This window comes from Thalassophryne amazonica, chromosome 18 (assembly GCF_902500255.1).
Source record: "Thalassophryne amazonica chromosome 18, fThaAma1.1, whole genome shotgun sequence".
Classification (NCBI taxonomy): domain Eukaryota; kingdom Metazoa; phylum Chordata; class Actinopteri; order Batrachoidiformes; family Batrachoididae; genus Thalassophryne; species Thalassophryne amazonica.
Genome location: NC_047120.1, coordinates 48,859,384 through 48,881,700, shown reverse-complemented (window position 1 = coordinate 48,881,700; position 22,317 = coordinate 48,859,384). Strand labels below are relative to the sequence as shown.

General features: G+C 40.0%; 1 protein-coding gene across 1 annotated transcript in view; it reads left to right on the top strand.

Moving 5' to 3' along the window:
- Positions 1 to 1,297: 1,297 nt before the first annotated feature.
- fra10ac1 (FRA10A associated CGG repeat 1) overlaps positions 1,298 to 22,317 on the top strand; it is a 63,444-nt gene continuing 42,424 nt past the window's right edge. Inside the window, exons 1-8 of the mRNA XM_034193145.1 lie at positions 1,298 to 1,414; positions 2,147 to 2,229; positions 5,528 to 5,620; positions 7,358 to 7,403; positions 7,607 to 7,683; positions 8,629 to 8,712; positions 14,778 to 14,862; positions 17,584 to 17,629. Coding sequence (XP_034049036.1) covers positions 1,397 to 1,414; positions 2,147 to 2,229; positions 5,528 to 5,620; positions 7,358 to 7,403; positions 7,607 to 7,683; positions 8,629 to 8,712; positions 14,778 to 14,862; positions 17,584 to 17,629 — 532 coding nt within the window. The 5' untranslated portion in view covers positions 1,298 to 1,396. The remainder of the gene's footprint in view (positions 1,415 to 2,146; positions 2,230 to 5,527; positions 5,621 to 7,357; positions 7,404 to 7,606; positions 7,684 to 8,628; positions 8,713 to 14,777; positions 14,863 to 17,583; positions 17,630 to 22,317) is intronic.

Genomic DNA, 22,317 nt, shown 5'->3' with positions numbered 1-22,317 from the left:
AAGCTATGGAGCCACAGTTACAGGAGAAACTCAATGAACAGAGCATCACCTTTCACTTCAATCCCCCACATGCGCCACATTTTGGTGGAGCCTGGGAGCGGGAGATCCGCTCAGTGAAATCTGCACTTCAGGTGATACTCAAAGGACAATCCGTTTCAGAAGACCTGCTGCTCACCGTTCTTATTGAAGTGGAAGCCATGCTCAATTCCAAACCACTGGGATATGTGTCATCTGACCTTGCGGATGTAGACCCTGTTACCCCAAATATGCTGCTTATGGGGTGGCGAGATGCTTCTCTGCCCCAGGCAGTGTACGGCACAAGAGAACAACTTGGACGGCGCAAGTGGCGCCACAGCCAGGTCATAGCTGACCATTTCTGGTCTCAGTTCACTCGGCGGTACCTACCTGGACTTCAACACCGTCATAAATGGACACAAATTACACCCGCTCTGACAGTAGGACAAGCTGTTATGGTGGTGGATCCACAGCTGCCGCGGCCTGTGGGGAAGGTAACACAGGTGTTTCCCAGCCCGGACGGACAGGTCCGAGTAGCGGAAGTGACCATTGGTTCGCACACTTACCAACGCCCAGTATCCAAACTTATTGCATTACCTGATGACAGTTCATAGTGTTCACAAGGGTTTTAGTGTTTACTAATATGCTACACATATTAGGGGCGGCTGTATAAAACCCCCTGTGACTGGACTAGTTGGGCTGTTCCGCCCACTCTCCAGGTTATGGTAAAATGGTACATCCCACTTTGCCTCTGACTTGTCCAGACCTTTTGTGCCTTGTTGAACCTGCAAATTGATTGATAGTTTGTTGCTCCGAACGTGTGCCGTGTGTGCGTGAATATTAACGTGAGTATCCAGTATATTATTGTCATTACATGTGCTATGTTTAATACTGCACTGCATAATGTAGTTGTTAAGTTTGCGCGGTGTTAGTTTGGTTATGGTGTTTATTTGGCCGTGGGGCGTTCGACCGTAATGGCGGCGCCCATACAGTCTTCAACCAGAATAAGGAGCCCTCAGTAAAGATGTCTACATTCCTTTGTTAGTAGGGTAGTATATTTTTTTGTCCAGAAGAGGGCGGTATTCTGCCACTTATGAGTGGCCTGAATTTGAGTGTGTTTTTCATGCTGGTTTGACATGTAGATTTAGATTGTATTATGATTATTCATTCAATTGTAATTATTTTTTCCTTTTATTGTTTTACAGAAACATTTGCTCGCCATTTTATTTCATCTGCCAATATTTTTTTTTAATGATTTCGCGATCAAAATAGTCCACCATGTCGTCAAACCATGGTGTGTTACGTCATCACTGCGCGACTCAATGTTGTAAACATTTGGAGGCGCTGCAAGGCAAAGCTGAAATATAATTAAGAAGAACTCATGGATAATCTAGTGAAGGTGCTCAATTTATTTTTTTTAATATTCGTACATTCAAATGTAGGTGACTATTGAATTACCTGCCGCTTCAGTTCGTCGTTACAAGCGATTTAGCGCGAGACATTAGCTAGCTTTAAATAAGTGGTTCACAAAGCAAAGAAAGTGAAACGCAAGTATACAACTGAAACTTAAAAATAAGGCTAGAACTATAATCGATTAGTGTTGTGTGTCATTTCACAATTAAATGACACTACCACGCCTTATCCTTGATTGAGGACGGTTTGAAACCACATTACTTTTAGTTACCCACAGTAATTTCAGTGTCTAGTTTGAACCAGCCCATTTGTACAGTTTAAAATCAGTACAAGCCATTGACTCTCACATAAAGCAGAAAGACAGCTGGAGTAAGTTTCTCATTGTGTTACATTAGTTATTAATTGATAATTCAGAAAAATATATAGACATATTTTCAGGGAAATGATTATTAGATTAATCATTTTGTGTTTCAGCACTATTGAACACATTAAGACCGTCATGCTGGGACCATATTGCTTAGACATTTTTGAATGAAGCTTCTGTGTTATTTAACGAAGTACCGTATTAATAGCAGTGGCCTATCTTCATGCTTTACTTGTTTAGCAAGGTAGACATAGTTGTCTTTGAATACGCATTATTCTGTGTGCAGATCTGCTTGTTTGTGTATTCACATACATGCCAGATGGGATTCTCAGCAGACTTTCTTTATTTCTTCAGGTGCATGGAAGTGGCGGCTATGACTCAGACTTCAGTGATGATGATGATGGACAAGGGGAGCCTTCACAAAGTCGTCTCAAAAGGTCAAATTCCAGCAGAAAGATTCAGAAATTTGATGTAGTCTCAATAATGTAGTCTCCACAAGCTCATCAGGAGAACTAGCTCTGCCCTGGGGGTTGAGCTGGAGTCTGTGGTTGAAGTGACAGAGAGGAAGATGTTGAGGAAACTGTGCAGCATCCGGTACAGCACCTCCCACCCTCTGTATGACGTCCTATCAGAGCACCTTCAACCACAGACTGAGACCACCAAGGTGCATCACAGAATGCCACAGGAGGTCTTTCTTACCTGTGGCAATCACTCTATAATTCTTCCATCCCCTGCAGGATGACTACATAATGAACAGAGTTATTAAGTTACTCAGAGTTATGTGCAATATTGTTGAACATCTTGTGCAAATGTCTTTTAAAAAAACATTGTTCACTGTTTACTGTCACTGTTTTGGTACTCTCGCAAAATAATTTCCTTCGGCATAGATAAAGTCGATATTATTATTCTTAATACATTCAGGTACATAAATATATGGACAGTGACACACTTTTTTATTTTACCTCTGTACACAGTGGGTGAATTGAAATGAATCATTCTAGATGTGCTTGAAGTGTAGCTTTTCAGTTTTAATTTCATTCAGTATCACATGGACCATTTAAGGATTATAGCTGTTTTTATGCAAAGTACCTCTATTTTTAGAGGCCATAAAGAAAATGGGCAAAGTAAATATAAGGATTATTGTTCATGCAATACACCACTTTTACAGTTTTCTTTAGAGATGTAAGAGGATGGATATATGAACATTTCCAAGTGATTCAATCAGCCATTAATGAATAGAAACGGTATGGTGCTGCTACTGCTGCTACTACTCTTACTATTACTACTACTACTAACATTAGTAGTAGTAACATTAATCTATACATCCCTTTAAATTTTATACACAAAGTGCTGGGGAAGATAAAATACAATAAACACCACCATATAATTCACACTGATTGAAAAAGTGATGGTGATGGTGGTGTGAAAGAATAGTCAGGGAAGCTACCAAGATGGCCCTGGCATCTCTCAAGTAGTTTTCGGTTTCTGTAGCTGTGATTGGAGTAAGTGGGCATAGTGTCATTTTTGTCTATTGCACAGGGGTCGAAATACATTTTTTAACCTACTTGCACTGGTGCTAGTAACAAAAAAGTTACTTGCACAACCAAAAGTCAGTCTTATATCAACCTTAAAATTCCTCTCTGGGGAGAGTTTCAGGGGAGAGCAGCAACAGCGACACAGTTTTTTTTTTTTTTCACGTGGGCACGCGAACGAATTGTCGGTGAAGATTATTTATTAACTACACAGATGTATAATAAAACAAATGGTGACTGGTTTATAACACAATTATGACAGAGTTTCAGGGGATAGAGAGTGAGGGACTACGGAGCCCTGGAAGTGTCATCGCAAAATGTTTTGCATATGGAGAGAATGTGCGCTCATTTTATGATATTGTGCGCTTGTTTTCTGATGTTGTGCGCACGTTTTATTATATTGTGCGCACGTTTTATTATATTGTGCGCACGTTTAATGATGTGCGCATGTTTTATTATATTGTGCGCATGTTCTATTATATTGTGCGCACATTTTATGATGTGTGCTCGTTTTATTATATTGTACACACGTTTTATGATATTGTGCGCACGTTTTAAGCATCGTTTGAGTAAAACAAGGCACAATCTACTTAAACGTGGCCACAATTTGTAAAATGTGCACTCAGTATTGTCTTGACACATAAATGTTGGCTATTAGCCAACAAACCAGCAGACAGTGCAATACATTTTCCCAATAGAAATGGAGCTGGTCAGAGTGTATCATCATGGTTTGGGCGCACAAGGACATACAGAGAACTCCAGCTGCCCCGCATGACATGATCTGGAGTTTAAGCACATTAAAAAAGATGCTGAGGGCAAAGCGTCTCCCCGTCGTGAGGATGACAGTTTAGGTCATATTATGAAGTTCATTTTGAATGAAAGGAAAACGTGCGCACGTTTTATTAATTCAAGGGCTCAATTAAAGGAAAACGTGCGCACGTTTTATTAATTCAAGGGCTCAATTAAAGGAAAACGTGCACACAAATTATCACAGGCAGGAAAACGTGCGCATGTTTTATTAATTCAAGGGCTCAATTAAAGGAAAATGTGCACACAAATTATCACAGGGAGGAAAACGTGTGCATGTTTTATTAATTCAAGGGCTCAAAGGAAAACGTGCACACAAATTATCACAGGCAGGAAAACGTGCTCACGTTTTATTAATTCAAGGGCTCAATTAAAGGAAAACGTGCACACAAATTATCACAGGCAGGAAAACGTGCGCACGTTTTATTAATTCAAGGGCTCAATTAAAGGAAAACGTGCACACAAATTATCACAGGCAGGAAAACATGCTCATATTTTATTAATTTGAGAGCACGTTTTATTAATTCGTGGGCTCAATTAAAGGAAAACTTGCGCACAAATGATCATGGCCAGAAATAAATATCACTTTAAGTGACCTCTCCCGGGTTCCGTAAGGAACCGCAGCGGCAGCTTTTTTTTTTTTTTCACGTGCACGTGCGAACTAATTGTCCGTGAAGATAATTTTATTAACTACACAGATGTATAATAAAACAGGTGGTGACTGGTTTATAACACAATGATGACAGAGTTTGAGGGCAGAGAGAGGAACCTCAGTCAGCCAGTTTTTTTTTTCTTTTCTTTGTTTACATGTGCGTGTGCAAACACAACAAATAGAGCACAGCAATTTGCTCCGTGTGTGAGAATCATTAAAACGCAGGGAAGATGAAGATAACACACTGGAAATTGGTTTTTCTATTATTTATTCCTTTATTGGTTCATTTTACTGGTGCTTAAAGTTGATAAAACTTGGATAAAGTTACTTGCACCAGTGCAAGTGCAGTATAAAATTACGTGCACTGCTCAAATAATACGTGCACAAACTAGCACATGCACATACTATTTCGAGCCCTGATTGCATCACGAGTTTTACAGCTTCATAGTTGTGGAGCAGAGAAGAATTTTCTTTTAATGAAGACATAAAATTTCAGCTACAGTTTGCCAGAAGTTTCATGGGAGGCTTCAGTCTAGATTTGGCCTGTTTTCTTGTGTTAAAAATCCTTCGCTTCAACCATTAAGCTGTTGTGGGATCTCCTAACTTTGGAAGAGTTAGCGCTATAAGAATAAGCTTCTCTTACGCTTCTATTTTTGAATATAGTAGCCATTTTTACATTTACACATATGCTGGTTCACCCATTTACACTAAAACCTTAAGGTGATTGTTTGTATTTGATTATAGGAAACATGAGGAGGAAATATTACAGAAGCCATTCCAAAATGAGAGGCACTCTCAGGTGGCTCACCGAAGTTTCCATTCCAGTGAACTGGACAGGTATTGTTCAGTGTTTCCCTTTTAATTCTATTATTTAAGTTACATATATTGATTTTATATATATCAAAAAGTAGTGTGATTCATTTTATACCCTGTCCTTCCTACAACCCCTGGCAAAAATTATGGAATCACCGGCCTCGGAGGATGTTCATTCAGTTGTTTAATTTTGTAGAAAAAAAGCAGATCACAGACATGACACAAAACTAAAGTCATTTCAAATGGCAACTTTCTGGCTTTAAGAAACACTATAAGAAATCAAGAAAAAAAGATTGTGGCAGTCAGTAACGGTTACTTTTTTAGACCAAGCAGAGGAAAAAAATATGGAATCACTCAATTCTGAGGAAAAAATTATGGAATCACCCTGTAAATTTTCATCCCCAAAACTAACACCTGCATCATATCAGATCTGCTCGTTAGTCTGCATCTAAAAAGGAGTGAACACACCTTGGAGAGCTGTTGCACCAAGTGGACTGACATGAATCATGGCTCCAACACGAGAGATGTCAATTGAAACAAAGGAGAGGATTATCAAACTCTTAAAAGAGAGTAAATAATCACGCAATGTTGCAAAAGATGTTGGTTGTTCACAGTCAGCTGTGTCTAAACTCTGGACCAAATACAAACAACATGGGAAGGTTGTTAAAGGCAAACATACTGGTAGACCAAGGAAGACATCAAAGCGTCAAGACAGAAAACTTAAAACAATATGTCTCAAAAATCGAAAAATGCACAACAAAACAAATGAGGAACGAATGGGAGGAAACTGGAGTCAACGTCTGTGACCGAACTGTAAGAAACCGCCTAAAGGAAATGGGATTTACATCCAGAAAAGCTAAACGAAAAGGCATCATTAACACCTAAACAGAAAAAAAACAAGGTTACAATGGGCTAAGGAAAAGCAATTGTGGACTGTGGATGACTGGATGAAAGTCATATTCAGTGATGAATCTCGAATCTGCATTGGGCAAGGTGATGATGCTGGAACTTTTGTTTGGTGCCTTTCCAATGAGATTTATAAAGATGACTGCCTGAAGAGAACATGTAAATTTCCACAGTCATTGATGATATGGGGCTGCATGTCAGGTAAAGGCACTGGGGAGATGGCTGTCATTACATCATCAATAAATGCACAAGTTTATGTTGATATTTTGGACAATTGAAAGGATGTTTGGGGATGATGAAATCATTTTTCAAGATGATAATGCATCTTGCCATAGAGCAAAAACTGCAAAAACATTCCTTGCCAAAAGACACATAGGGTCAATGTCATGGCATAGGGTCAGTGTCAATGAGCAGATCTGATTTGATGCAGGTGTTAATTTTGGGGATGAAAACTTACAGGGTGATTCCATAATTTTTTCCTCAGAATTGAGTGATTCCATATTTTTTTTGTCTGCTTGGTCTAAAAAAGTAACCGTTACTGACTGCCACAATCTTTTTTTCTTGATTTCTTACAGTGTTTCTTAAAGCCAGAAAGTTGCCATTTGAAATGACTTTAGTTTTGTGTCATGTCTGTGATCTGCTTTTTTTCTACAAAATTAAACAACTGAATGAACATCCTCTGAGGCCGGTGATTCCATAATTTTTGCCAGGGGTTGTACCTGTCATTGATACAAATGTGTACACTTGAAGTAGTACCACAAAAAAATTGTATAATTTTAAAATGTATACCCTTGAATGTTTTCTACATTTGTTACATATTAATGTATAATTTTTTTTGCTTTACATATTTTTCAGAGAGGAAGCCAGGAACAGACGAGCCCACTTGATGTCGTTGAATGCCGTATCCTTTCTGAATGTACTTCTTTCTTTTAACAGCAGCAAAATTCCGAAATTTGTTGAAAGTGCAAGTGTTTTATGTTCATTTATTTCTATATACCCCTGAATGCTGTCATATATATTTTAGTCGGTCCAGGTACTTATTTTCCTTCAGCTGAAGGGAAGGCATTAATCTGAATAAAACTTACCTTAATCAGATGTGTCCAGTTTGAGCGGCACAAGAAGTTTGTCAGTGACTACATACTGTACTATGGGGGGAAAATGGTGGACTTCAAACGCTCTACGTAAGACACGCAGCACATTTTGTATTTTATACTTTGCAATATCACAAAATTAAAAGCCAAGCTTAGGAATTTTTCATCGTAAACTATAATTTGCACCAAGGGGCACTCACTGAGTGCAACACTCATGGTTCCTAGAACTGCACTCTTGTGGACAGAGACCTCTGATATTGTGTCTGGAATCTGCTGGAGCCTCTCTTCCAGTTTGTGGGTTACAGCTCCTAGTGCTCCTATTACCACTGGGACCACTTTGGACTTTACCTTCTACATCTGCTCCAGTTGCTCCTTCAATCCTTGGTACTTCTGTAGTTTCTTGTGCTCCTTCTTTCTTATGTTGCTGTCAGCTGGAATTGCCACATCAATCACAACTGCGGTTTTCTTTTCCTTGTCAACCACCACTCAGCTGCTTGTCTGGCTGGCATTTGAACTCCCACAGGACCTTAGTCCTGTCATTGTCAACCACCTTTGGTAGCATCTCACATCGGGACTTAGGGACTTCTAATCCATATGTGGCACAGATGTTCCTGTACACGGTTCCCGACACTTGGTTGTGCCTGTCAGTGTACACTGTCCCATCTTACACCTTGCATCATGCTACTATGTGCTGGACTGTCTCAACCAATTTTTCTCAAAATCAAATCACTTTGTTTTTGGCTGACCCTCCATCATTGCACCAAATGTGGTCAAAATTGGATCAGTACTTTTTGAGTTATTTTATTTACAGTGTGATGCATACACTCGGCCAAAAAAAAACAATACACCTGCATGCACTACTGCTATGCATGTCTGTAATTATTAGATGTTATTTACTTTGTAAACTGTGTCATGACATTGGATTTGTGTATTTTAGTTCATTTACAAATGCAAGCGTGGTTTCCTTACAATTCCTGTTCTCATTGTTCAGTGTGTGCTTGTAAAGTTTATGATTTAATCTTTTATGTCTGTCAGGGCCAAAGACAAAACAGATCTGGATGTCGTGCGTGAGAATCATCGCTTCCTCTGGAGGGATGAGGATGAAGACGACATGACATGGTAATTTCCCATTTCCATTTTTCATACTTATCAATGTTATGATAAAATGTGCTCTGTCTTGCTGATGGTCACTAACGCAAAAGCCGCTAGAGGCTAAAGTTGACAAAATCAGATGTGCTGATGGTACGGTACACACTGGACCGACTTGGGTCATTTACTGCTGACAAGGCCATATGGCCGACCACTGGCTCGGTGTGTCTCTTCCTTTACTCATCTATTGAATATTTGGTGCTTCTTCAGTAGTCGTATATCTGTGAAGATTCCAGGTGTGTGAAGCCAGCTGGACTTGCTTGAGTTTCTAGAAACGATTTCACCTCTCATTCCACAAGTTTCTTTAGTTGTAACTGGCTTGTGACTTACAAGTCAGGAGGAGTCAGGAGATTAATTTAACCTCTGTGGTGTCATTGAAGATTTTGCCTGGTCCACACGTACACGGTTATTTTGTAAATCATAGCTTTTTTTTTAATGCATTTTGACCTTTCATCAATTTTCAAACTGAGCTTTTGTACAACTCCAGCCAAGGAGAAGATTTTGGAAAATGCTGGTTTCAGTTTTAACATGTAGACGTGGAAAACAGAGTTTGTGTATTTTTTTTTTCCCCACACTTCTCTTTGGCCAACATGGCGATATGGTAATGCTGCATTCACATGTTGACAGTAGAAAAACCATCATAGGATAGTCACTGTTGTCTTCAGACTGCACACTGTGACTTGAGGTTTGGACATTTTTCATTGCTAATTACATGGACAATAATCTTCTTTATTGGATGATACAACAGAGTTTGAGCTTTTTGCTCAGTATTGTATTAAAACAAGAATCCCTGGCTGCAATGGTAGCTTAAAAAGTGAAGTTTTGTGAGGTTATAGAAGAATTTCTCTCTGTAAAACCACAAATTATTTATGTTTACCTGTGCCTGTCTGCACTTAATTAATCGATCCTTGTCCTGTTTTTTCCTCCCTGTTCTGCCATTTATATCCAAAGCAGCATATCACCACCTGTTGCTTCAGCATGCTCTTGGCAGTGCTTTCCAATATAACCCCTGGCAAAAATTATGGAGGGAAAAAAGCAGCAGAGGGAAAAAAATATGGAATCACTCAATTCTGAGGAAAAAAATTATGGAATCATGAAAAACAAAAGAACGCTCCAACACATCACTAGTATTAACTCGTAGCTTAAAGCAGATAACCCGTAAGTTGGAGAGGAAATGGCGTCTCACTAATTTAGAAGATCTTCACTTAGCCTGGAAAAAGAGTTTGTTGCTCTATAAGAAAGCCCTTCGTGAAGCTAGGACATCTTTCTACTCATCACTAATTGAAGAAAATAAGAACAATGCCAGGTTTCTTTTCAGCACTGTAGCCAGGCTGACAAAGAGTCAGAGCTCTATTGAGCTGAGTATTCCATTAACTTTAACTAGTAATGACTTCATGACTTTCTTTGCTAACAAAATTTTGACTATTAGAGAAAAAATTACTCATAACCATCCCAAAGATGTATCGTTATCTTTGGCTGCTTTCAGTGATGCCGGTATTTGGTTAGACTCTTTCTCTCCGATTGTTCTGTCTGAGTTATTTTCATTAGTTACTTCATCCAAACCATCAACATGCTTATTAGACCCCATTCCTGCCAGGCTGCTCAAGGAAGTCCTACCATTATTTAATGCTTCAATCTTAAATATGATCAATCTATCTTTGTTAGTTGGTTATGTACCACAGGCCTTTAAGGTGGCAGTAATTAAACCATTACTTAAAAAGCCATCACTTGACCCAGCTATCTTAGCTAATTATAGGCCAATCTCCAACCTTCCTTTTCTCTCAAAGATTCTTGAGAGGGTCGTTGTAAAACAGCTAACTGATCACCTGCAGAGGAATGGTCTATTTGAAGAGTTTCAGTCAGGTTTTAGAATTCATCATAGTACAGAAACAGCATTAGTGAAGGTTACAAATGATCTTCTTATGGCTTCGGACAGTGGACTTATCTCTGTGCTTGTTCTGTTGGACCTCAGTGCTGCTTTTGATACTGTTGACCATAAAATTTTATTACAGAGATTAGAGCATGTCATAGGTATTAAAGGCATTGCGCTGCGGTGGTTTGAATCATATTTGTCTAATAGATTACAGTTTGTTCATGTAAATGGGGAATCTTCTTCACAGACTAAAGTTAATTATGGAGTTCCACAAGGTTCTGTGCTAGGACCAATTTTATTCACTTTATACATGCTTCCCTTGGGCAGTATTATTAGACGGTATTGCTTAAATTTTCATTGTTACGCAGATGATACCCAGCTTTATCTATCCATGAAGCCAGAGGATACGCACCAATTAGCTAAACTGCAGGATTGTCTTACAGACATAAAGACATGGATGACCTCTAATTTCCTGCTTTTAAACTCAGATAAAACTGAAGTTATTGTACTTGGCCCCACAAATCTTAGAAGCATGGTGTCTAACCAGATCGTTACTCTGGATGGCATTTCCCTGATCTCTAGTAATACTGTGAGAAATCTTGGAGTTATTTTTGATCAGGATATGTCATTCAAAGTGCATATTAAACAAATATGTAGGATTGCCTTTTTGCATTTACGCAATATCTCTAAAATCAGAAAGGTCTTGTCTCAGAGTGATGCTGAAAAACTAATTCATGCATTTGTTTCCTCTAGGCTGGACTATTGTAATTCATTATTATCAGGTTGTCCTAAAAGTTCCCTAAAAAGCCTTCAGTTGGTTCAGAATGCTGCAGCTAGAGTACTGACGGGGACTAGCAGGAGAGAGCATATCTCACCCGTGTTGGCCTCCCTTCATTGGCTTCCTGTTAATGCTAGAATAGAATTTAAAATTCTTCTTCTTACTTATAAGGTTTTGAATAATCAGGTCCCATCTTATCTTAGGGACCTCGTAGTACCATATTACCCCATTAGAGCGCTTCGCTCTCAGACTGCGGGCTTACTTGTAGTTCCTAGGGTTTGTAAGAGTAGAATGGGAGGCAGAGCCTTCAGCTTTCAGGCTCCTCTCCTGTGGAACCAGCTCCCAATTCAGATCAGGGAGACAGATACCCTCTCTACTTTTAAGATTAGGCTTAAAACTTTCCTTTTCGCTAAGGCTTATAGTTAGGGCTGGATCGGGTGACCCTGGACCATCCCTTGGTTATGTTGCTTTAGACGTAGACTGTGTTTCATAATTATTGTATGGCATTGCCTTGCAATGTGGAGCGCCTTGGGGCAACTGTTTGTTGTGATTTGGCGCTATACAAGAAAAAAGTTGATTGATTGATTGATTTTGTTGCACCACCTCTGGCTTTTATAACAGCTTGCAGTCTCTGAGGCATGGACTTAATGAGTGACAAACAGTACTCTTCATCAATCTGGCTCCAACTTTCTCTGATTGCTGTTGCCAGATCAGCTTTGCAGGTTGGAGCCTTGTCATGGACCATTTTCTTCAACTTCCACCAAAGATTTTCAATTGGATTAAGATCCAGACTATTTGCAGGCCATGACATTGACCCTATGTGTCTTTTTGCAAGGAATGTTTTCAGTTTTTGCTCTATGGCAAGATGCATTATCATCTTGAAAAATGATTTCATCATCCCCAAACATCCTTTCACTTGATGGGATAAGAAAAGTGTCTGAAATATCAACGTAAACTTGTGCATTTATTGATGATGTAATGACAGCCATCTCCCCAGTGCCTTTACCTGACATGCAGCCCCATATCATCAATGACTGTGGAAATTTACATGTTCTCTTCAGGCAGTCATCTTTATAAATCTCATTGGAACGGCACCAAACAAAAGTTCCAGCATCATCACCTTGCCCAATGCAGATTCGAGATTCATCACTGAATATGACTTTCATCCAGTCATCCACAGTCCACGATTGCTTTTCCTTAGCCCATTGTAACCTTGTTTTTTTCTGTTTAGGTGTTAATGATGGCTTTCGTTTAGCTTTTCTGTATGTAAATCCCATTTCCTTAGGCGGTTTCTTACAGTTTGGTCACAGACGTTTACTCCAGTTTCCTCTCATTCGTTCCTCATTTGTTTTGTTGTGCATTTTCGATTTTTGAGACATATTGCTTTAAGTTTTCTGTCTTGACGCTTTGATGTCTTCCTTGGTCTACCAGTATGTTTGCCTTTAACAACCTTCCCATGTTATTTGTATTTGGTCCAGAGTTTAGACACAGCTGACTGTGAACAACCAACATCTTTTGCAACATTGCGTGATGATTTAACTTCTTTTAAGAGTTTGATAATCCTCTCCTTTGTTTCAATTGACATCTCTCGTGTTGGAGCCATGATTCATGTCAGTCCATTTGATGCAACAGCTCTCCAAGGTGTGATCACTCCTTTTTAGATGCAGACTAACGAGCAGATCTGATTTGATGCAGGTGTTAGTTTTGGGGATGAAAATTTACAGGGTGATTCCATAATTTATTCCTCAGAATTGAGTGAGTCCATATTTTTTTTTCCCTCTGCTTGGTCTAAAAAGTAACCGTTACTGATTGCCACAATCATTTTTCCTGATTTCTTATAGTGTTTTTTAAAGCCAGAAAGTTGCCATTTGAAATGACTTTAGTTTTGTGTCATGTCTGTGATCTGCTTTTTTTCTACAAAATTAAACAACTGAATGAACATCCTCCGAGGCCGGTGATTCCATAATTATTGCCAGGGGTTGTATGTTTTCCATTGATTTGGATGGAGATATTTTTTTAAAACTGAATGTCGGAAATCTCCATTTTCAAAAATACCTGTAGTAGGCATGTAGAGATTAATCGATACAAATCGGTATCTAGATACAAACATGCGTGATGTGAGTGCATGGATTCATTCCGTGTGCATCGATCCAATTGTCAGGTTGAATCGTGTTGCATGACTCGCTGCCTGCTTGCATCAATTTTTTTCCGAGTCACATTGAATGCATCACAGATGGTTCAGGACACCGGAACCGCTGTTGTTTTGAGGGTGTTTATTGAGAAAAGGACTATTTCTCTACGTTGATTGCAGACTGCAGTGGGTCTGCTTGAAGATTGAAGCAACAAAGCAGCGCTTCGACCCACTGTTCACTGGTTATCTGCTTCACTGGTTTTCAGAAGCGGCAAGTTCGCTGGCGTGAGCACCAACCGGTGGAGTCGGGTAAAGGAAATAATAATAATAATATCCTTTGTTTTGTGGGACTAAGTACGCTTCTCCAGAGAGCCACGCAGATTTCGGTCGGAATTAATAACTTCAGAGCGAATCACCGTTTTAAATCAAATGACACCTCTTTCCAAAGTATATAATACAAACAATAAACTATAACCAACCAAAACCAGGTTTTTTTTTCCCCAAAATGAGACGTCCTGTGTGTTTTATGAATTACATCCTGACATGCAGTCGGCTGAGCTCAGCTCAGAGTCTGTGGAGGTACATTTGTGTCATTAATGTCTGAAATGACAAAAAGTACAGATTTTATTTATTTCTATTTATGTCCAGAGATCAATTTCATATTTATTAACTTTAAGACTCAATAAAATGTTGATGTAGAAAACCAGTAAAGCCTACTTTTAGTACACAGAAAATTCAAAAGAGGCATCGATAAGGGAATCGATAAAGAGTCAGATCGATAAGCGGACTCAATAATGGCATCGGTATTGATAAAATCTTATCAATACACATCCCTAATCATATTACACCAGATCGCATCATATTGCATTGTGAGGAATTGAATGGCCATCAAATACATATCAAATCGCATTGAATCGGGAACAGGGGTGAATCGTATCATCAGTATCGTCATGTATCACTATATGTATAGTATCACTGGTAGTGTATCGAATCATTGTCAGTGATGAGATTCACATGCCTACTGTGTAGGTGTGGAGTTTTGACATTTGACATTGTTGTGGTCACTTGTGGGTCGCTAACCCACCTGGTCAAGGTCAAAGTGTGAATGGGTGTAAAACTCCCATTCTGTTCCACTTTGGCATTAACTTCTTTAACAATAATCATGTTGTTTTGATCTACATGTTCTGAAATTGTTTGAATGTGGTGATAGGAAGTATTTTGCCCATTTTATTTACGTCCTTTCTCTGTCCCAGGGAAAAAGAACTGGCCAAGAAGTATTATGACAAGCTATTTAAAGAATACTGCATAGCTGACCTCAGCAGATACAAGGAAAACAAGGTATGATGTGTGGATGGATGGTTGGCCTTAGAGACTGATTTATTACACAATTTAACTGGAAACGTAGCAGCAGAAGGCAACCAATGTGACAGCCGAAAAAAAAACTGCACTGGTGTCACCAGATATTTATCGAAGTATTGATGCTATTAGCTCTAAAGCTTTTCAAATTGCAACACCAATAAAATGCTGAGAAAAGAAGCCAGTTTCAGACAAGAAAGTAAATCATGTGGTTCAGGCTGTAATAACGAGCCCAAGCAGCAGGAACTTTCAGATACTGTAAAACCAGATGACACAAAAACATAATTAAGATATATATATATATAGATATAGATAGATAGATATATATAGATATATAGATAGATAGATATATATATAGATATAGATATATATATATATATATATAGATATAGATATATATATATATAGATATAGATATAGATATATATATATATATAGATATAGATATAGATATATATATACGAGGGCTGTCCATAAAGTATAGGTCCTTTTTATTTTTTTCAAAAACGATATGGATTGCATTCATATGTTTTTACGTCAGACATGCATGAACCCTCGTGCGCATGCGTGAGTTTTTCCACGCCTGTCGGTGACGTCATTCGCCTGTGAGCACTCCTTGTGGGAGGAGTCGTCCAGCCCCTCGTCGGAATTCCTTTGTCTGAGAAGTTGCTGAGAGACTGGCGCTTTGTTTGATCAAAATTTTTTCTAAGCCTGTGAGACACATCGAAGTGGACATGGTTCGAAAAATTAAGCTGGTTTTCGGTGAAAATTTTAACGGCTGATGAGAGATTTTGAGGTGACACTGTCGCTTTAAGGACTTCCCACGGTGCGAGACGTCGCGCTGCGCTCTCAGGCGGCGTCATCAGCCTGTTTCAAGCTGAAAACCTCCACATTTCAGGCTCTATTGATCCAGGACGTCGTGAGAGAACAGAGAAGTTTCAGAAGAAGTCGGTTTCAGCATTTTATCCGGATATTCCACTGTTAAAGGAGATTTTTTTAATAAAAGACGTGCGGACAGGTCCGTGCGTTGGGACGCAGCCGGCGCGGAGCGGCGGCACAGGAAAAACACCTCCGTGTTGATAACCATTTGTAAAATCCAGGCGGCTTTTGATGGCTTTCAGTGGAGTGAGTATATGAGAAATTGTTTAACAGCTGGACATGTTCCAACTTGTCCTTAAGGCTTCCAACAGAGGTGTTTTTCCTGCGGCGGAGCGTCGCGGCGGCTGCAAGCCGACGCGCGGACCCGCCTGAGAGCGCTGTGCGACGTCTCGCACTGTGGGAAGTCCTTAAAGCGACAGTGTCACCTCAAAATCTCTCATCAGCCGTTAAAATTTTCACTGAAAACCAGCTTAATTTTTCAAACCATGTCCACTTCGATGTGTCTCACAGGTTTAGAAAAAATTTGATCAAACAAAGCGCCAGTCTCTCAGCAACTTCTCTGACAAAGGAATTCCGACGAGGGGCTGGACGACTCCTCCCACAAGGAGTGCTCACAGGCGAATGACGTCACCGACAGGCGTGGAAAAACTCACGCATGCGCACGAGGGTTCAAGCATGTCTGACGTAAAAACATATGAATGAAATCCATATAGTTTTTGAAAAAAATAAAAAGGACCTATACTTTATGGACAGACCTCGTGTGTGTGTATATATATATATATATATATATATATATATATATATATATAGCACTTGGTAAAAGGAAAATAGATTTGAACATAACATAGAGATACTGAACTGTATTGAGTCTTTTTGGAAAATTAAGTTCCATTTTTATTGAGCAAACTATACAATCCTCTTGGGAAAATGTGACTGTTTTCAGCAGCAGAGAAGTAGGGTAACAGCAAAGTTATTTGAAAGGTATAAAATGAGTTGTATGTACGAAATGTGCGCCAACAAAATAATCCAGTGATTGGTCTTAATATCTGTCTCCATGAGATCTTGCTTAACTCACTTAGGATGCTGCGTCTTTACACTGTCTGCCAGTGTCTAAGAATACACTAATAGTTGGAAATAAACATTAACATATCGTAGATTAGACACATAAAACCACTGCCCCATTTTCTGCAAAAATCTTGGAAAAGATGCATTTTAGTGCTGTGCATTGCACTCAATTCATTGCCATTTTGGCAGCAGAGAAATTGTCTGTTTCGGTTTTACAATGCTGCCAAAAGTCCATCTCCCAACATTATGTAAGGAGTCTGGCTTCCGATATGTAGAGCTGTGTGCAATTCCCGGTCACACTGCCTGTGTTTGTGGACAAGACACTTCTACTAAGTGGGTAAATGGCATTTGCCAGCATAGGTAAGTCCCTTTTGGCTTCTGCCTTGTTTTCACTTGGGATCCGAGGTGGATCTGCTGTGAGTGGTTTTCTGGCAAGTTAATGGATCTGTGGCAGCCAATAGTAATCATCAAAACTCCTTGAGGTGAAGCAGTAAGGTGAAGTTTAATATCTTTCATAAGTGTTTTGTACAGCAAATGCTTTCCGCTGGACTTTAGACCAGGTTTTTTTTTTTTTTTTTTTTTGCCCACAGTTGACCCTGCAATGTAAAGGGCATGGGCATTGGATGTAAAAAAGAATTACAACAGGTGGATCTTGAATAATACTTGCACTGCACTGGTTTGAAGATAGGGCCCTTCATGCGTGGTATTCTAAAGAGTGTGAGGCAGTTTTAATAATTTTTTAAAATTTGTGCTCAACAGTTTGGATTTCGCTGGCGGATTGAGGATGAAGTCGTCTCCGGGAAAGGTAAGGTACAGCTCACCCGCTTTCTTCATGTAGGCAGACTCAGTCCTGTTCAACACCTTCTCCACTAGGTGGCCACAGAGATAAGGACAATGTGGATTGTTGATGATCACTTGAATACTGTAAAAATCCTTTCTCCTGCAAAATTGGTATTGTTGCACACACATTTGATATACTTTTTGTGGGCCTATTATCAGTTCAAAGTAGCATTACGACACCATTTCAGGTATTAAAAATTTTCCTTTTCTTTTGGATCACATTTGTTCATGTGTAACAATCAGTCAATCTGTGCTTTCAAACAATTAATCTAATATAATGTTGTGTTTGTGTTACCCCCAAAAACGTTTTGAATGAAACTTTTCGACTTGTGTACTTGTGAAGCTGCTTGCATCAACACTTTGGCTGCTCTTGGCAGTTACTCTCAGTTAATTGGTGAGGATTAGTCTAACACTTCCTCTCTCTGGTACATGTACTGTAGGATTATCTGGACCATATCAGCCAGCAGAGGGTCAACCTGTGCTGTCTGCGTTCAACCACAACTGCTAAACACATCAGCACATTTTAAATAATTCACATTAATTCACTCTCACAAACTCAGTACTTCTGAAAAATCTGACTAAAGCTACATATTGCTGCAGATTAAGACTGTGTAATCCCACATTCTGACTGTTGTCCCCATGCAGCAGGAATCCACCAGAAGTGGGATTAGCTCTGGCCACTGATGCCAAAGGTCCTTGACCTCAGCAGGCACGTCAGTGGTTTGTTTTGCTTTGACGATCCCCTTAGAAACACTTCTCAAACCTAGTTTAGAGCGTCAGACTTCAGTGAAGTTGATACTAATGAAATTCTACGAGGTGAACCTCCTCGTGCAGACGTGGGAGGAAACCTTGAATACAATGTTTGCGTGTGATTGAGTTGCACGCTGAAGGAGGAATGAGGTCTGTATGTCTCATTATGACTCCTGTTCAGCTTGATTCATACCCGTGTCTCTGTTTCGCATCTTGAATGCAAGATTTTAGCATTCAGTACAGACTGAATCTTCAAAGTCCACGTGGACTGCAGCTGATTTACAAAGTCGATGTTTGTTATGCCTGTCTGTTTGTGGTGAAGTAGAGTTCCTCTCAGGGGAGCAGAATGGAGTTCTGTTTACAGATGAGTTAGACATGCTCTTTAATAATCTCCTTATAAATTTGGCGTTGCACAAGCTTGTTTGGGAAGTGGACCTCTTTATCATTTGTGGCTGTCATTGAACTTAAGCGGCAACGCCCGAGCCTGAATTTTGGCCCTAAAGTGGAAGTAATTTTTCTTGTAGTTCCTTGACTGGCTGCTTGAGGCTGACTCCAAAACAGAGAACTTTCCCATAGCACACAGTCTTAAAATGTCCAACTTGAGAGCAGAATTAAACATGTTTACAAAAACTTTTTTAATCTTTATAGATACTTTCCACCTCCATTAATTTTTTTTTTCTAACTTCTTAGTTTAAGGTGTTTTAAGCCATGAAGTTCTGTATACTCATTAAGGTGCTCCAAACGCGATGGTCGCTTTGAGTGACAGCTGCTGAATTTCAGCAGCGGCGACTCCTCTCGTTGTCTCCGACCGTAGAGAATGTAGTAGGAACCTTCTCTTTGACTCAGTCCACTGACAGCGGCAATTTGCTGTTGCGTTGCTGCTGTGTGTGTCTGGAGTATTTTATTACAAACTCCTGGAATAATATGGCTTGTTGTGCAGTGAAACGTCCTATCGGATCATCTAAGGATGCCGCAGTTGAAATATTGACACTGAGTGAAACTCTCATCTTATTTAATGTTGCGTGCTAGCACTTTTAGCAGCTGTCCACAACCCAAAGACAGTCAGGTTATTTTCAGAAAGAAACTCTTAAAGAAACCACAAAATTATTCACATTTTTTCTCTCCCCCCCACCAAAACAATTCAGTTTTTAGAAACAGTTTGGGAGGTTCTGTGACTTATATTACAAAGCTTATATATGAATGAAAAATACTGTGTTATCATCTATGGCCACAAGATGGCAGGATGTACATGCTTGACAAGTTGCTCCTGTATACTGAATGAGAAACTGTGATTCACACTCTGGACCAGAAGTCAGCCGTAACGCACCATTAAGCTAGATGCCAACTGTCGAAGTTGGCATCTAGATGTTCTGAATGAGAAGAAGGTCTTTATTTTAGAGTAAATTTAAAAAAAAATCATACTCTCAAACTGAAAAAACACACTCTTGAATAAAAAAGGGGAAGATTACTTTTATACTTTCCAAACAACACTGTTTGGATTGTGTGACACATCAAGAACTGCAACAGCAGGTCATCTTAGGTAAGGTAAGTTTATTATCTTTTACAATTTTTTTTGTTTGTTTGTTTTTGCTTTATGCATAAATAATGTGCTGAAATTTCAAAGGTTTAGTGACATTGCTCATTTTTCTCACCTATGATTGTCTATTCAATGGCCACAAGAAGCATTTTACTCATGTTTTGTGTCTTCTACAGTAACATTAATTAGCTGAGTAGGTTCTACTCACTAAGTGTTTGCTTTATCAAGAAATAATGTGCAGAATTTTCAAATGTTTTAGTATATTTCACATTATATTAATGACAAAGAGTGACTTGTGTTTTGTGCCTTGTACAGTAAAATTAGTTTGTAATTAGCTTGTTAGCTTCTGCTTACTAATGCAGTATTCACCTTATAACTAAATAATGCATAGATTGAGTTCATTTTGTTTCTTGTTGCATGGAGCAGTGGCACCACATTTATGAACATTAATACACATATATGCAATTTATTCTTGCAAGACAGAAGGTATGTAGTGCTTGAGTGGACGTGGTGTGCGTGTGTGACCCCCATCTGCCCTTCCCGATCAGCCTACAACATCCTACTCAAAGCCAACCAACAATTTCTATCAGGAAGGGCCGACCACCAAAACAACACAAAGACAGACAAGAATGAAAGACAAGTGGTGAAGGCAATGACTGTGAAGTGAGACACTGAGGAGACGGGACGCCAAATATACTACATACCGGGACAAACAACCACACATGAACAAACAGTGACAGCAACAGTCTGTTGTCTAATTAGTGAGCATCCATACCCTAATCTAGGACACCAGACTCATGATTCCCTTGAGAGCACCCAAAACCGAATTATGGTGACGGCCGTAAACACGCAACCATCCACACACAGACCCAGATCACAGCTAAATATCCGATCACTACTGTGGCTGGTCTGTTGGGCCAAGACAAAAGTACAGAACCTTACCATATGACATGGACCACTCCGGCACATCAGAAGCCATACGGCTGACCATGAGCAACGACGGAAATGGGTCCAGGACACAGGGCCCCAGGAGAAACCAGGAGAAAAAGGGCAGAGAAGGGCACAGGGGCCAGGAAATGCAGCCACCAGAGCCACCGGGGCAGCACAACGAACCAACAGGGGAGCGGCCCAGCGGCGCCGAAATGCACCCCCAACACCCCCCCACCCCACCCCACCCCCCACCCCCACGGAGGCACAGGAAGCAGCCCCATACCGAAGAGAAACACGCAGGGCGCCGACATGAGGGGGCCCCAGAATCACACCACCAGTGCCATGGCCCCCAAAAGCAGGAGCGAGCGGCGGCAGGGATGGGGGGCAAAGGAACCAATGCAACCGAATCCAAAGCACAGGCAGGGACCACAGAGCCATATGAGGGCGGGGCCCAGCCCCCAGACAAGAGGCGAAACCCAATCCCCCGGGCCAGGAAGCGCACAAGGCCCCCCAACACCCAAGACTCCCCCAGCGCAGCCAGCAGGACCCCTCCAAACTCCCCCCAATCCCCAATCACATAACACCTTTTGATTGCACTAAACCAACCATCAAATTTACAAATAACGCTAATGTGTGAACTCTCGCATTAACTGCAACAGAACATGTGTTGGAGCAAATTTACAAGTTTAGAGTTTATATATGCTTTTGCCTTGTTTGAGTCTAGTTTCTTTTGGTGTGAAGTGAGTGTTAGTTTCTGCTGTCAAGCGTAAGTCAGAGGCCGGCTGTAGATGGGTCTGTGGCTATTTTTGGTAGAGCTCCTGTCAGAGTGAATGGAGTAGAAATGGTTTTGGCTTATGTAGCTTCCTTATCTGTCTGCCTGTCTGTCTGTATATATACTCAAAAAAAATATAAACGCAACACTTTTGGTTTTGCTCCCATTTTGTATGAGATGAACTCAAAGATCTAAAACTTTTTCCACATACACAATATCACCATTTCCCTCAAATATTGTTCACAAATCAGTCTAAAGCTGTGATAGTGAGCACTTCTCCTTTGCTTAGATAATCCATCCCACCTCACAGGTGTGCCATACAAAGATGCTGATTAGACACCATGATTAGTGCACAGGTGTGCATTAGACTGCCCGCAATAAAAGGCCACTCTGAAAGGTGCAGTTTTGTTTTATTGGGGGAGATACCAGTCAGTATCTGGTGTGAAAGTGTTGCGTTTATATTTTTGTTGAGTGTATGTCAAGGTAGAAACTGCAATCTGGTAAAACTGCAGTTTCTACCAGTAGCGATTGTGATCACAATCTCTACTGATAAAAATAAAGATCCAGATGTTGTCACCTAACTAAAGATACATTATTGAGTTTGAAAACCAAAATTTTTGGAAAATACTCCATTTCACATACTTGAAATACACAATGTTTGATG